The following is a 16938-nucleotide window of genomic DNA, read 5'->3' as shown; positions in this document are numbered from 1 at the left end:
GCAATTAAATAATAGCATGGGACTTTAATACCCACTTAAATCAAAGGATAGATCATCCAGACAGAACATTGATAAGGAAACATCAGCCTTAAATGGCATGTTAGAGCAGAAGGACTTAACAGATATACACAAAACGTTTCATTCAAAAGCAATAGAATACACATTCTTTGAAAGTCTATGTGAAACATTTTCCAGTAGAGAATATATATCAGGCCACAAAACAAGTCTTACAAAATTTGGGGGGATGAAAATCAAATAAATCATCTTTTCCAAGCACAATAATATGAAACTAAAAATTAATTACATGAAGAAAACTGGAAAACTCACAAATAGATGGAGATTAAACAACATGCTACTGAATAATCAATGAGTCAAAGAGAAATCAAAAGAAATTTAAAAATACTTTGAGAAAAACAAAAATGAAAATATAGCATACCAAAATGTGTGGGATGTAGCAAAAACAGTTCTAAAAGGGAAGCTCATAGTGATAAATGCCCACCTCAAGAAATAAGAAAAATGTCAAGTAAACAACCTAAAATTACACCTCAAGGAACTATAAAAAAGAAGAACAAAGCCCAAAGTTAGAAGAAGAAAGGAAATAACAAAGATTAGAGCAGAAATAAATGAAATGGGATTTCAAAAAATGAAATAGAAAAAAAAGATCAATAAAATTAAGAGCTGATTCTTTGTAAGATAATCAAAATTGACAAGCCTTTAGTTAGACTCACGAAGAAAGAAAGAGAACTCAAATAAATAAAATCAGAAATGAAAGAGACTGTTGCACTGATACCACGGGAATACCAAGAATCATAAGAGACTGCTATGGACAATAATACACCAATAAATTGAACAACCTATAAGAAATGGATAAATTCCTAGAGACATACAACCTAACAAGACTGAATCATGAAGAAATAAAAAATCTGAACAGACCGATTACTAGTAAGAAAATTAAATCCATAATCAAAAGCCTTCTGACAAACAAATGTCCAGGACCAGATGACTTTGCTAGTGGATTCTACCAAACATTCAAAGCAGAATTAATACCAATCCTTCTCAAAGTCTCCCCCCAAAAAATAGAAGAGGAGAGAATTCTTCCAAACTCATTTATTAGGCCAGCATTATCCTGATAACAAACCAGACAAAAATGCCACAAATTATAAGCCAATATCCCTGATGAACATAGGTGCAAAAATCCTTAACAAAATACTAGCAAACTGAATCCAACAACGGATTGAAAGGATCATACATGATTGTACCATGATCAAGTGGGATACAAGGATGGTTTGACATCCACAGATCAGTCAATACCACCATAACAAAATGAAAGATAAAAATTACATGATCATTTCAACAGATGCAGGTAAGCATTTGACACATTCAACACCCATTTATGATAAAAACTCTCAAGAAAGTGGGTATAGAGGGAATGTAATAAATGTCATGTATGACAAGGGCACAGCTAACACCATATTCAATAGTGAAAAGTTGACAACTTTTCCTCTAAGATTGGGAAAAAGACAAGGATGCCCACACTCACTAATTTTATTCAACATAGTACTGGAAGTCCTAGCCAGAACAATTAGGCAAGAAAAAGAAATAACAGTCATCCAAATTAGAATGGAAGAGGTAAAAATGTCACTATTTGCAGATGACATATATATAGAAATCCATCAAAAAAATGTTGGAACTAAAAACAAAACAAAACCTGTTAGAACTAATAAACACATTCAGTAAAGTTACAGGATACAGAATCAATACACAAAACTCTTCTGCATTTCTATATGCCAGATAACCACAATAAGATATCACCTCACACCTGTTAGAATGACTATTATCAAAAAGAAAAGAAATAACAAGGGTTGGTGGAGAAAAGGAAACCCCTGCTGATGGGAATGTAAATTGGTGCAGCTACTGTGGAAGATAGTATGGAGGTTCCTCAAAATATTAAAAATAAAACTATCCTATAATCCAGCCATTCCACTTCTTGGTGGTTATCCAAAGAAAATGAAAATGTGACTTGCAACAACATGATGGACCTTAAGGTCCGTGCTAATTAAAGTATGTCAGATCGAGAACAACAAGTACACTATGATCTCTCTTATATGTGGAATCGTAAGCAACAACAACAACAGCAAAAAACAAAAACAAGATCATAGATACAGAGAATAGATTGGTGATTACCACAGGCAAGGGTTAGGGTTGGGGTAGGAGAAATGGGTGTAGAGGGCCAAAAGATAAAAAGAAAAAATAAATACATACAAAACATTCAACAACTCCTAGGCATCTAACAAAAGAGATCATCTCAGAATGGGATAAGCAGCAGGAATAGATTCCCAGATTCGTGCAATGTTTGAGCTGGTGGCTACAAGTTGTAAATGTTCTAAATCTTACATTTTATTTTTATTAAAAAAATTTTTTTTTAGTTAAGTAAACTCTACCCCCAACATGGGACTTGAACTCACAACCCTGATATCAAGAATCTCATGATCCACCGACTGAGCCAGCCAGGCGCCTTTAAATCTCACATTTTAAATAGTGAATAGGCCCATGAGGGAAAGGGCATGCCCAAGTTAACAGAGATATTTATGGGTGCTCCTGGGAAATGCTGAGTACTTAAGAATAGGTGGAGGCAACTTATTTACATTGTCACAAAATAACCAGTAAATTCAGTAGTATACACACACAAGAATAAAAATCAACATCATCATTGTCAGTTTGCCATAATGTAGACCAAACAGTCCCTTGTTTTGGTAGAGCTCTGAATCAAGCTGAGTAGGAAAACGTTCCAAACACTCATGATGTTTTTATGGTAGTAAACAAGTCCGACTCTGCATTGACAGTCAGAGCTGGACCATATGTTGTCACTCATATCTAAGCAGAGGAGTGGTTGCAATCAGACAATTAGGGTGTACAGATTACTTCTCCAATACATTTTTATTTCTTCGCCTTATTAAAACAAAGAATACTATCTTAACAAATTCTATTTCCAAGATTATTATATTTCTTCCATTTTGCTTTTTTAGAAGGATATTGTCATGCTGCAGCAGTTCATTCTTTTTAGAGGTATCTCTTAATTAGCAATAGAATTCAGGACCTGGTATTCTGAGAGTTAGGCAATTGTGTCCAGGAAAAGTATGCCAATAATAACATAATTGATTGGCCAAAAAAAAAAAAAAAAAAAAAAAGAGATCTTCCAAATGTCTTAGAAATCTGTATTCCAATGGTGCAAATAAACCCAGACAAAATGAAGTGGTCTTCGTGAATTGGAAGCCCTGATCTCTCCACTCTATATTTATTCCATTTTTATAACAGCTTTGGGTTTAATTTAATACATTATTATAGAAGAAAGGGTCCATTAAACAGCTACAGAAAAGTGAGAAATATGTTCCTTTTAAGTTTTTTTAAATGAAGCATTAAAAAGTAGAATACTTCTGAAATGATATTCAAATGATTTTTAATTACTACAAAGGCATTGAGATGTTAATACACTTTATATAAAAGGCAGGGATACTATTCCATCCTTCCTTTTCTGTCACTAATTTCAACCCTAAGAAAATTATTTCTTTTGATCCACTTTGATAGCATGTAATAAAAGAACAATAAAACATATGGCTCAATTACCACTGCTTCTCATCAAGCATGAATTAATGAATATCAAATTATTATTAATTGTTTTTTTCTGGCTTCTTCTCCATAGGACAACAATTATACGCTGCTGCATTTTGATAAGCATTTTGTGTTTAACACTTTGTGGACCAGGCCCTAAGAGGAACAGATGCTTGGCATCATTATACAGAAGAATAATTCTTTAAATTTATCAACACTCGGAAAATACATGATGATCATTTATTCTCCCTAGTTGATGTCAGTTTTTCACAACTACCTTAAGCTTCCCTAAAATTCCACCCTCCCCTCAGTGTTCTATGTGCCTTCCTTTGAGAAGCAGTTGCTATGTGCATATAAAATAGTTTATAAGTTCAATTTCTCAATTTTAACACTAATACTCATTCCTCACATATGATTATTGAATTTTCAATTCCTCGAGAAAAAGCTCTTTAAAACTAAAAGCTATAGCTCAAGCAGCTAAAGAATTAAATTAACCAGCATGGCATAGGCTATAATAAATTGTGATCTCTGTAATTGACAAAATCAATGTCAGTGAATGATATTTATAGACACTTCACAAAAAGATCCTGTGTAACTGGTAGTTCATTTTATTTTTATTTATAAGCTGTCTGTAATTGTAAAGTGCTATGTAATATGAGTAGATGTGATATGCCAAAGAGCATGTCTCTGTAATCTATAACCATTATTTCTCAGAAATTATTCATATACCCAGATTTTGAAATGCATGCAAAGAAAATTTAACAAGGTATAATATGTAAACTATACATGTCATGAGATTTTACCCATTACCCACAAATCCATGTTTTTTGTTTTTAAAATATTCTATAAAAATCATTTCTGTGGTAAATTGAAGGATAACATTAAATTGTTTAGATACCCTATTTAGTTCAATATACTTAACAGACACATATTCAAATATACTTTCAAAGAACAAGCAACACGTGTTTTAGAATCAGATAATCTGAGGAGCAGAAAGGGACATTAGAAATAATTTTGTCTGGAAAGATCAAGTGATTCTCTGAGGTCCATACAGCTTTATATGAAACACCTTTCCGCCAAACTTTGTTTAAAAAAACAATTCTATCAACATTTCTTTTGCATGTGAAAGATATACATGCATATCTTGCTTTTTGACAGTTCATCAGGATGTCAATAATATCTGTAAATTCAAGTCTGTAGGGAAACAAAGATGACAAAAAGGGAAACTTGTCTACTATGGTCACCACGATGCACAGCTCACATACGGAGCAGAGACGGGCCTAGTTAGTGTTGACAGAGCTCGTTGCCATGAGAAGCATCATTCCTTTGACATTGGTAACTGGAACCACTTGAATTTTTCATGGCTAAATCTAGCCAGATATTAGATGGTTTCTTTTTTGTATATGACTTTATGGAAGGCAATCAGATTATTTATGCAATAGCAGAATTGTTAGTTGTATACAAGAGTCAATCTTCAGTGTGAAAGCTTTTCTAGATTACATATTCTTAAAAAAAATTTTAACATCCTGATAAATGCTTTTATCTTGATTTCCATGTGCCAGAATTATTGAATCCACTTTGCTGAAAAATTTAAAGAAAGTACCAGTTAGAAATACAACTTCAGTACAAAAATAAGCCTGTAACGAAAGTTTTTTAAATAGCCATTCATCAAGGGGGTAGTGGTGGATTAAACATTTTATTTTTTATTTCTGCTGCATTCATCACTCTGGCTTTTGGTCATATACCATGAACACAAAGTACCAATGCCTGGCGCTCATATTTAGGAGATTCCTCTGAGAGTCATATCTTGACAACTGCTGTGTCCGATAAAATAGCAATGCCTATGGGGTGCACATAGTCAGGGAGGAAGGCACAAAGACTTCTGAGTCTTTTGATAGTCATATTTCCTAAACCATTTCGTGGACTTCTGGAAGACTGAAAGTTTTAGAGCTGCCACCATGCACATCAAGTCCCTTGATATAATATTGTATCATGATAAGGCTGCTGAATTAGGAAGAAAATGGAATATGGGAACTGGCTAGGGAAAGCAGAAAATAGAAGGCGAAGTATGAATATAATTAGGTTTGTTCTTGTAATTGGAACTGCAGCCTGATGGAACGTGGGTTTCTGAATATTTCTCAGAGCATTTTCCAGATGTAGCCTCCCAGTACCTCATTAATGTCACACATTTGTCGTTAAATTCCATATTTCGGATCCCATGTGAGAATCACACATGCTCCTCCTTCATTCACCATACCAATGAGGCATCAGAAAACTCACCTTCACATTGTGCTGTTGACCAGCTATCCAATATCATTCTGATTATTCTATCTACTTACCATTTAATTAAAAATAAAATACTGGTTATTAAAAACTGATCAAGTCTTGTAGCATTTTATTTTGCTAATTTAGTGTACATTGTGCATATCTTTTAAATCAACTTTTAAAGTTTTCATGCTGTTTACAGAAAATGAATTAAAAACTCAAGTCCTTAGTGTTTTCTTCTCACACCATTTATGCCAATTAAAAGCCCAAATTATAGTAAAGTTGGTCTTAAACTCACAAAAAATACTTGATGCTGTATTTAATATAGAAGTATATAGAACTAGCTCTAAACTTCCCATTTAAAAGTAACATTAAAAAGCAGTTAGTGGAATAATCAAATTAGGTACAAACGTATATTTCAGGACAAATATGAAAGGTCATTCACAGAAATGGACTTCAATTCACACAATTATTTGAGCAGAAAAGATCTATTTTTGTTCAGAAAAAAATAGAAAAATTTCCAAAATAAATCCTCCTTGCCTGGTTGTACTATGTCTGGTCTGATATCAGGAGACAATAATAAATGCTGGCTGATTTTATACCCTAAAATACTACCATAGTATAACTATCTTCAGCTAAATTCTTAACTAAGTAGAATTGATAAAATACTTTTTACTTTATTGAAATCCTTCATTTCAACAATATTAAGTGCACATTAATATTGGTAAAAGCGATCATTCCTTAAAGAGCTTAACACTTACCCATAACTTTAGAGTAGCAAGGCTCACAGTGTATTGTCTGTCTATAAATCCAAATACTGTCACCTGCTTGTAGGTTTTCCAAAGGCCGTTTGCATATTTCACACTAAGGAAAAAAACAATATGTAAAATTTACACACATTATATATGTAGACTCTTAACTGTAATTTAAGGGATAGAAAAGCCCTTTCAATTCATTCAGTACCATCCTTCATAGCAACACTCAGATTTGAAAGAGAACCCACAGGGAAAGTGAGAATGCACTTGTTTATGATCCTACTGCTGAAATTTTCAAATAAATACTCACAACATCTCTCCACTCTGCAAATGTACATTTCAGGGTATATATACCACTGAAGTTTCTCCTGAACTCACAATAAAGTAGATAAAAATTTTCAAAAGTTGGTTATGCCAAACATAAAATCACGACTCAATATCTCAAACAAAAACACAAAGCATCCTTGTTTGCTTACTAAAAGTTATGCTGTCCAGTTACAGTCTCATTGGACAAAACAACTTCTGATCTTACATAAGCTTTAGGGAACAGTTTGTTTTGTGTTGTGTTGGTTATGGAGATAGAAAAGGGTTGACATCTGCCTTAGACCTGTGCTCATTGCAAACAAGTTCACCTGCCAACTGGCTGACTTTCAAGCATGAGCCTGTCTCTGATTGTTGGCTTCCAGAGGCGAGTTCACTAAAGCAAATTGTCATTGATCAATTAGTCCAGGTAGTTCTATTATCATGGCTATAGAATAATATATCTTTTCCTATGAGTGTGGGGACATTTTTATTTTCAGCTAGTAGTATTTTATAATTAAATTGAAAATCGAAACAAATCATTTGAAATATAATAAATGGACATTATTGTTCTTTACTAAAAGTCATAATCAGGAGAACTCTTTATTTTAAAAAGTTTTCTGTATAATAGCTTTAAGCAAATAATAAATAAACAAACAAATAAATAAATAAAATAGCTTTTATTTTATGTGGAATTCTATATCCTATGGCCTAAAATTGGATTCTTTTTCTCAAAATGACACACCATATATCTGATTGCTATGTGTCACTGTCTGAAGCTAATTGAAGGAGAAGCAATCAGTTGTTAAAGTATTACATTTACTTGACTGAATTAGATAATTTGCATCAACCACAGAACGTCAGCACAAAAAGGACCCTTGGATTTAAGCAAATGATTCTCAAATTGGCTGCCCTTAGTTCTATCTAAGGAGTTTTGAAAAATACCAAAAGGAAGCATCTTTGAGATTTTTTATTTAATTGCGTCTGGCCCCAACCATTCTGTTTTTCTCCTAATTTCCCCAGATGATTATGACATACAGCCAGCATTAAGAACCACTAGTCTAATCAGCTACCCCATTTTACAGATAAGGGAACTGAAGCCAAGCCTATTAGGTGATTGTCCAAAATTATAGCCATAGTTAGTGAAAGTTAGAACTCAAACTCAGGCCTTCAGGCTTCCAGTTCAGTGCTCATCCGTTTACATCAACAACCGTCCCATTGACCTACCCAATATTATTTTGAGAAGTAAAAGAAATGGCATATAGCCACAAACTGAAGCATTGTACCACATAAGCTTTATTATTATTATACTAAGCCACAATTAGTTAGAATTAATCACGTTCTCAAAAGCCGACTGAGTTTCAACTATTGTGAGGTCTATCCATCCTGAATACATATACCATATAAAAAGCTGCTAACTTTCTTCTCAATAATTTCTTTTTCTTTCTGGATTTCATTATTTTTTTATGTAATGCATGATTCATTAAAATGTTGCAAAAACTTTTATAAAGAGAACAAGTGTTTATATTTTCACAGATTTAAATCTCCAGGGTAAGAGTAATAAATGTGTCAGTAATCAACTCTAAGCCTAAAGCCAAGATAGTAACTATAAACCTTTGAGGTTGAGGCTGCATAACTCCTAGAAATATTTAAGTAGTGTATTATTAATGTGGATGAGAACATTTCTGAAAGTTTTAACTTCATCGCATGTATTTCATTAAATAATTATTTTTATCCCAGTCATATGCAATGCTGTGTTTAATGAACTGCAATAAACATACCCTTACCTTGAAGCAAGTAGAATGGCAGCAAATTTGTAATTCATCTAAAATCATTTTAGTGTCTGTGCCCAGTGGTTGCCGGCAGTAAGTGCACATTTCTCTTTCGATGACAGACCTATAGAGACATAAGCAATTACAAGTAAATTTGTCATCATGCAAAAGATGGATGTATTCCCCACAAAGACATGTGGAAATGATAGCTTAGTTTTGTTGATACTTCAGGAAGTTGTGTGAAAATCAAAGAAAGTTGGGGACTTACTTGTTCTAGCGATAGAATTGATTCTCCTACCTACCTCAAAATGATATCAAAGAATTAAGATGAAGACAAATCTCAAGTTATTAATTCATTAGCAATCAAGAGTGCAGCTGGGCAAGGCAAAGATGTTCACAGTTTCTTAATTGAACTAGGTCATGAGTACCCCTTGAAGCTAGAAGAGGGTTTTGAATTATTAATTTGCATATATTATAGAAAAATTATGCTGTAGATTAATATAAAATTTTAACTCTCAAAACATTCAATAGGACAAAAGTACAAATCCGTTCAAGAGTGTTTTGGTAAATTTGAGGCTCCAGGGTGGCTCAGTCAGTTAAGCGTCCGACTTCAGTTCAGGTCATGATCTTGCAGTTCATGAGTTTGAGCCCCACATCAAGCTCTGTGATGACAGCTCATCTCAAAGCCTGGAGCCTGCTTCAGATTCTATGTCTCCCTCTCTTTCTGTCCCTCCCCAACTCATTCTCTCTCACTCTCTCTCTCTCTCTCTCTCTCAAATAAATAAATATAAAAAAAAATTTTAAATCATTTTCATAAATTCACAAGTGATGGGTCTGTAGGACCCCCGACTCTGGGGTCTAGAGTCCCCAAAATGTTCTCCTATGACAAGTCTCTTGGTGTCATTGTAAGAATCAGAATATTGGTGTAGCTTTCATGACAAAATTTATATTCTCCAACAAGATATAACCCCACCACAAATTTGATGAGGAAAAGAGAGTATTGTTATTTACTTTGGAAAGAGACTGTTCAGTAACAAATGAACCATAGATATGATCAGCAAGACCAAAAGAGCTCAGGTCACAAAGAACCTTAAGAAAGGCCAACAACTCTGGGATTTTTTTTCCTTTTGGAAGGGACTAGGACTGTCTTAAATAGTACCTTGCAGAATTTACTAGTTTCAGGGAACTAGCAGTCAGGCCTGAAATTTTCAGAGTAGGGTACATAATAGAAGGGTAAAATAAAAATAGCCAATATTTATATAGTGCTAATATGCTTTATAATACATGCAGAGTGCTTTCCATGCATTTGGTTATATAAACTCATTTCTTGCTCGCAACATTGCTGAGAAGCTGGTACTGTTATTTTTACATCCTTTTACAGAAGAAGAAACTGAGCACAGAAGGGTAATAAATTTGCTCTCATCATGCAGCCAGTTGAGTGGCAGTGGCAGGATTTGAATAAAGGCAGTGTGGCCCCAGAGTCCCTGTGTCACCTCTAGGCCTGCCCATGAGGACTATCAGGCTCACTGTGTGAAAGTGAACTAGTCGTGCCCAGGAGCCATGCTCCTATGATCAAGCCCAGGACTAGAAGCAGAGAGGAGGGAAAATGGGTGGAAGGAGGAGGTAAAAGAAGAAAGGGATTTAAGTAGATGAAATGTGTCTGGTTTTATACTCTCAGTCATTCGAAGAATTTCCTAGTCCTTATGCATATTAATAAATATTTTCCCCTTTCAACTAACTCTACAGCTAATTCCTTATATGTTCCTGGCAAATACTTCCCTATGGGGAAATTCATACATATGCATATACATACATACATGCACACATACTTAAATTTCCCATGTAATATTGTAATCCTGTCAAGAGTAGAAAACAGGCACTTTCCAATCTTCTTCCATTCCCAGAGGCACTGAGGTAAGAGCTGGGAATATGAAGAAGAGTAAGACAGTCTCCTTTTTTCCACGAGGGTAGCCAGGTGTGTGATTCAATAATCATAGCATATTATGGATACATGGAGAGAGTTAGGAGAGCACGGCTAACGAAGCAACTATTCCCTGGGGTAGAGTCAGGAAAGCCGTTGTGGAAAAAGTGCCACATGAGTTAAAGCTTGAAGACAAAGGGGCTCTCAAGGTGAGTTGGGCGAGGTGTGGAGGGGCATAATGGGGGAATTTCAAGTAGGACAAACAGGACGTACCAAAGTGCTAGAGAAAGAAAGTATCTGGAGTGATTAAACGGCCATCAACATTCAGTAGGAGCAGGTTCTAAAGGCCCATAAATAATTGTGCAAAGGAATTAGACTTTATCTTGTTAAGTGGGAAGCCACTTTCAATGGGATTGAAATGCTTAGATAAGAACTCTGGGGACATAGCTAATTTCACACAACAATCAACAGAAAAAAGGTGCTTGACGGGCTGGTCTTACAGAGAATTGACTTTTGCTCTGATGACTATGGAAAATTTCAAGGACCACTTTAATAGCGGAACTGAAATTCTTCATATTAAGAGCAATACTTTTGTGAAGAATGTTTTCCTTCCTTAAGTTAACAATGATAATATCAGCCCAGGGAAGGCTCGGATGATAGTGTTGTCCTTATTAATATCATACTGTTGGGGCTCCTGGGTGGCTCAGTCGGTTGAGCGACCGACTTTATTGACTAGCTCAAGTCATGATCTCATGGTTCACGAGTTTGAGCCCCATGTTGGGTTCCATGTGAACAGGGATTCTCTCTCTCACCCTCTTTGCCTCTCTCTCTCACACACAAAAGAAATAAAATAAACTTTAAAAAAAAGGATCATATTGTTAGCCAAAGACCTTCTCAAAGTATTATGAAAAAAAGCTGTTTTTATTTGTTTGCTTCTGGTTATTTAGGCAGCATTTGTAATTCTAATACTTGTGTAGATGACTTTATTTTTCTAAGAAGTGTGCTTTAAAAGCAAGACACTCAGAAGATCACTGGTAATACAAGATCTTAAAAGAGTGACAGAAAGAGGATAGAATTTTGGTGCCTGGCCCATCCATGTTTTCCTTTGCAAATACAGCATTAGTTTATTTTTTTCAGAAAACATTTACTGAATAGCCTTAGGTGCCAAACACTGCATTAAAAGCTTAGGCTGTGCATAAAAATAAAATATGTCCTTACCCTCGATAAGTCATATTTCTACCCTCTCCTATAAAGGAACATCACTAATAGAATGTTACACATTTGCATTACAGCTGATTTCCAGTGGTTGAGTTGAAATGCTAATTATTTTAATTTTCTCCACTGGAAATCTGCAGGTCATACTCTCAAGAGCATCATCTATGCACCCCACTGAACATTAAATGGTAAAAAAGGATTACCAGGGGCACCTGGGGGGCTCAGTCAGTTAAGCATCCAACTTCAGCTCAGGCCATGATCTCACGGTTCATGGGTTCGAGCCCCGCACCCAGCTCTGTGCTGACACCTCGGAGCCTAGAGCCTGCTTTGGATTCTGTGTCTTCCTCTCTCTCTGCCCCTCCCCTGCTCATGCTGTCTCTGTCTCTGTCTCTCTCTCTCTCTCTCTCAAAAAAAGTAGACATTAAAAAAATTAAAAAAAAAAAAAGATCACCAACAGTGAAAGCTTGGGGTCAACATACTAGCACTAACTTGATAATCACTGCAACCCCTGTCCTCGGAACTGACTGTGGGCCCAGACTGGGTCATAGCAGCATCTCTATGCAGCTGTTTGTAGGTGAGCTGGCTCTGGAAAGCCACAAGGAGAAAGGGCTGAGGGCACAGTCAAGTGATGCAATGAAGCCTAGACACTAAATATGTGGCATTACTAGGGACTCCTGGGAATCAGCAACAGCTGAGGAGCTGGTCTGGCAGGCAGCTATAGGGCATGGAAAGCTCTGCTGGAATAAAGTACAGCAATTAAAGAGCAGAAACAGCCAGGAAGCCACGGAATGAATTCCTGGATGCAGAGGTTGTTGTACGTTGTTCCATCCATACACACATATAACAATCACTTAATTAGCATCTCTAAGTTCAATGGATGAGAATCATGTATTTCAGTATTATATATATAATAAAAATATATCAAATATGAATATAAAATATATATAACATGTAAAAGTATATACACACACACATGTATATACATATACACTAAAATATATAAAATGTTGTATATATAAGTATATACACCTATATATGCGAATATATGTATATATAAGTATGTATATATATATATGCATACGTATATGTGTGTGTGTATATATATGTGTATATATACTTTTAGATATGGAAATGTAGACCAACTCACCTATCTGAAGTTGAATAAACAGTTTGTATGTATTTTCCAGAGATATTCTCCTGATATCCATCCTTCAGTAATTTACTAGAAACAAACAAAATTGACATGTGAGGACTGAGCTATTTCCCTAGTGTTGATGTACACACCCATACACAGGTGACAAAGCACACACACCTCATGCAGCTTTGTCATTCTTCTCTATGATGTTACAAGTTAGGACCATGTACTAACCTCTTTCTTTTTTTTTTTTTTTAAATGTGGAAAGTGCTGATGCACAAGCCACCTCCAGGTTGATATAAATTGACAAATCTACTGAAGGAAATAGAGCATAGGACAAGGAGCGCAGGAAAAAGCGTGAGCAGGAAAAGAAGTTCTCATTTCTCATGACATGCATGCTTGCCCCTCCTTCATTCATTTGCTATAGGAAAGCCACATGTAATCTAACACAGAAAAGGAAATATGCAAAGCATGGGCCAGTGTAAGCACATAGAAACATCAGCATTCACAACATCAACATTCTCTGTGTAGAGACACAGAGACTCTTAAACTTTTAGAGAAAGCTGTAGAAATGTTTATTTTTACTTGAAAACATCCAAGAAAGAAGAGTCTAGAATGAAAGCAAAAAAGTGTAATTTTAAGTCCCCTTTGTTCTATTTTTCAGACTGCCCCAGTTTGTAAATGTCAGTCCTTCTGTGAGACAAATGAAACTTGCAGTGCACTAACCAGCTGGCAGCTCATAATTGCTTCCCAACTACTTATGCTACCTGTGAGTATATTAGGGCTGGAAGCAATACATTCCTATTATTTCATAGGGTGAGTGGTAATTCCACAGACTTTACCTGGGATTTTTAAATAAGAAATCTTTCTCCCTCCAATTGTCCACAGGCAGACTATTGTCAGAAAGAGCACTGGGTGTTGTATGGAAACCAATTTGACAATAAATTATATTTACTTTTAAAAAAGAATATAAAAAAGAAAAGAAATAGAGTATCTTCGGAATACATAACCCACAATGCTCAGTAAGAGTTTGCACACATTTGTGCATGATACATATATTATTACTTCCATTTTCTTGATAAGGAAATTGAGACTTGAAGAAGTTAAGTAGATTTTGCCAAAACCACTTGGTTAGTAAATGACAGACTCCATCCCAAATCTGATGCTAGGGCCTCTACACTATCCTACACTGTCAGTGTGGAGTTTAGGGAGATTTAGATTCAGCAGAAAAATCAAACTTGAGCCTGCATTTTACAAAGTAAATTAGGTGTGGTTTTGAGAAACCTTTTTTGTTTTTTTTGGAAAATTGTCCATTTTCTGACATGTATTGAATTTCCCAGAGCCCTTTCAGGAACCCCTCTCTAGAGATAGTCTCCCCTCTTTGAAATGGGCTCTGGTTAACACATATGTCACGTACATCACATTTGTAATCCTAACCAGTATATTACTCCACAGGTAGGCTAATTCTTATTTTTATACTCCCTGAAAATCAAATAGGTTGTGAATTCATGATCTTGGTTGACATTCTTCTCAACATCCATCACTCCAAGCAGCAGATTTTTTTGGATATCCATTCTCTGTAATTTGGGCCAGAGTGTATCTACTAAAGGTAACACCCCTTATTTCAGATGAGAGGTAAACAGACAGATAGATTAGATTAGATAGAACCAGAATAGTGTATAGAACTATTTAATTAAAGTGTGACTCAAAATTAGCATGAGAGTATCTGAGTAACTTTGTGTAATTTTGCATTGTGTAATTTTGTAGGCTTGTTATAAATGTATAGTTATATATGATCATGTGAGAACTTTCACGTGGTTATCCTATTATGTGTATACTTGTTATATTCAAGCATTTGGTTCATCCAATGACAATGGTTATTTGCCAACTACTTAATATTGGAAACATTATAAAGAATGATATACCTAGAACTCAATATACCCCTAAATGGTCTTCTGTTTGAGAAAAGCAAACATACTCCAAAATAATAGCATCTCTCCTAACATAGATGATTTCAAAATTAGAGTAAATGTAGCAAAATATTTTAAATAAATTTCCAGTACCTGTTCTCCACATAGGTCCTTGTGTATACCACAGTATCCTTTGGTCCTGCATGCCTGGTTTCAGCATTGGAGCTGTAACACAAACCATTTACTTAATGTTTAAAGCTTATTTACAAGGATAATAAAAACAGGAAGGCTATTATCCAATTCAATGCAAAAAATAGTGTTTATATATTCCTTTTAAATTATAACTTTTGAAATGTAATTGTTAAAGGGATACTAATTCACTTCTGCAAAATTTCTTCACATCTCCTATTTTGTTCCTGGTGTCCACTGTTTTGGCCTACTTCCAGAACGCTGCTATGGAAATTGGTCACTCAGAATATCTGTTGTAGAGCATGAAGACTATTTTGAATATTTATAATACATTTTAATGTGTTTCCCTGGTGTCCCATTCCTATTTTTCAAACCGTAACTTTCCCCACAAACCTCAAAAAGTTGACCTTAGCTGCATATTTTTCCCATATATTAGGACATTGAATATATCATGACATTCACTTCTGGTCTGCCAAATTTCTGTGGACAGATTTGCTGCAAACCTGATCTGTCTTCTCTAGTAGGTTAAGGATTTTTTCCTTGCTGTTTTCAGGATTCTTTCCTTGTCTGTGTATTTTGTGAATTTGACGATGATGTATCTTGGTGGTGGCTGACTTTTGTTGAATCTAATGGGAGTTCTCTGTGCTTTTTGGATTTTGATGTCTGTGCCCTTCCCCGGATTGAGGAAGTTTTCAGCTATAATTTGCTCAACTAAACCTTCTGCCCCCTTTCCTCTTTCTTCATCTTCTGGGACTCCTATGATACTAATGTTATTACATTTTAAGGAGTTGCTGAGGTCTCTAAGCCTACATTTGTGAGAATGGCTAAAATTAACAACATAAGAAACAAGAGGTGTTGGCAAGGGTGCGGAGAAAGGGAAACCCTCTTGCACTGTTGGTGGGAATGCAAACTGGATGCAAACTGGTGCAGCCAATCTGTAAAACAGTATGGAGGCTCCTCAAAAAGTTAAAAATAGAACTACCATATGATCCAGTAATTGCACTACTATGTATTTACACAAAGGTTACAAAAATACACATTCAAGCACAGGTACATGCACCTGAATGTTTACAGCAGCATTATCAACAATAGCCAAACTATGGAAAAATGCGTGTATGTGTGTGTGTGTGTGTGTGTGTGTGTGTACACATATACATAATGGAATATTACTCAACCATAAAAAGAATAAAATCTTGACCTTTGCAACGACATGGATGAAGCTTGAGTGTATTATGCTAAGAAAAATAAGTGAGAGAAAGACAAATACCACATGGTTTCATTCATATGTGGAATTTAAGAAACAAAACAGATGAACATATGGGAAAGGGGAAAAAGAGAGAGAGAGGGAAAAAACCTTAAGAGACTCTTAACAATGGAGTACAAACTGAGGGTTGTATGGAGGGAGGTGGGTGGAGGGATGGGCTAGATGAGTGATGGGTATTAAGGAGGGCACTTGTGATGAGCACTGGGAGTTGTATGTAAGTGATGAATCAGTGAAATCTACTGAAACCAATATTGCATTGAATGTTAACTAACTAGAATTTAAATAAAAATCTGGAAAGCAGAATAAAAAGTTGACTTTAATGAACTTTAATGAACATGATAACAACTAATTTAATGAAACTTTAAAATCTGCCTAAAGAATGTCAACACCAGTGTCACAGTTTTTTTTTTTAATGTAAAATTTTCAGGAACAAATAATATTTACACTTTCCTACCCAGATATCAAAGCTTACCAACGACCAAGTTGCTAATGCAACACCTTTGTGTGGAGCTGTTTACATAAAGCAACTGATAAAATTAGAAATTTCTGCATTTCAAAGCAAGGGGAGGTTTAAAGTAAAATGAGTTTTAAAAACAGAAGGAG

The 16938-nt window shown here is 35.2% G+C and overlaps 1 protein-coding gene across 16 annotated transcripts in view; it reads right to left on the bottom strand.

The window, feature by feature from the left end:
- Nucleotides 1–3258: 3258 nt before the first annotated feature.
- Nucleotides 3259–16938, bottom strand: part of SCEL (sciellin) — a 310273-nt gene continuing 296593 nt past the window's right edge. For 15 of the 16 annotated variants that reach the window (XM_053216814.1, XM_053216816.1, XM_053216808.1 and 12 more), the window contains 5 exons: nucleotides 15036–15107; nucleotides 12985–13059; nucleotides 8717–8825; nucleotides 6636–6738; nucleotides 3259–5190 (listed from right to left, as the gene is read on the bottom strand). In XM_053216814.1, coding sequence (XP_053072789.1) covers nucleotides 5174–5190; nucleotides 6636–6738; nucleotides 8717–8825; nucleotides 12985–13059; nucleotides 15036–15107 — 376 coding nt within the window. In that variant the 3' untranslated portion in view covers nucleotides 3259–5173. The remainder of the gene's footprint in view (nucleotides 5191–6635; nucleotides 6739–8716; nucleotides 8826–12984; nucleotides 13060–15035; nucleotides 15108–16938) is intronic. The other variant, XM_053216856.1, reaches the window with a different exon arrangement.

This window comes from Acinonyx jubatus, chromosome A1 (genome assembly GCF_027475565.1).
Source record: "Acinonyx jubatus isolate Ajub_Pintada_27869175 chromosome A1, VMU_Ajub_asm_v1.0, whole genome shotgun sequence".
Taxonomy (NCBI): domain Eukaryota; kingdom Metazoa; phylum Chordata; class Mammalia; order Carnivora; family Felidae; genus Acinonyx; species Acinonyx jubatus.
Note: the sequence above shows the minus strand (reverse complement) of the source record. Positions and strands in the feature narration are given on the sequence as shown.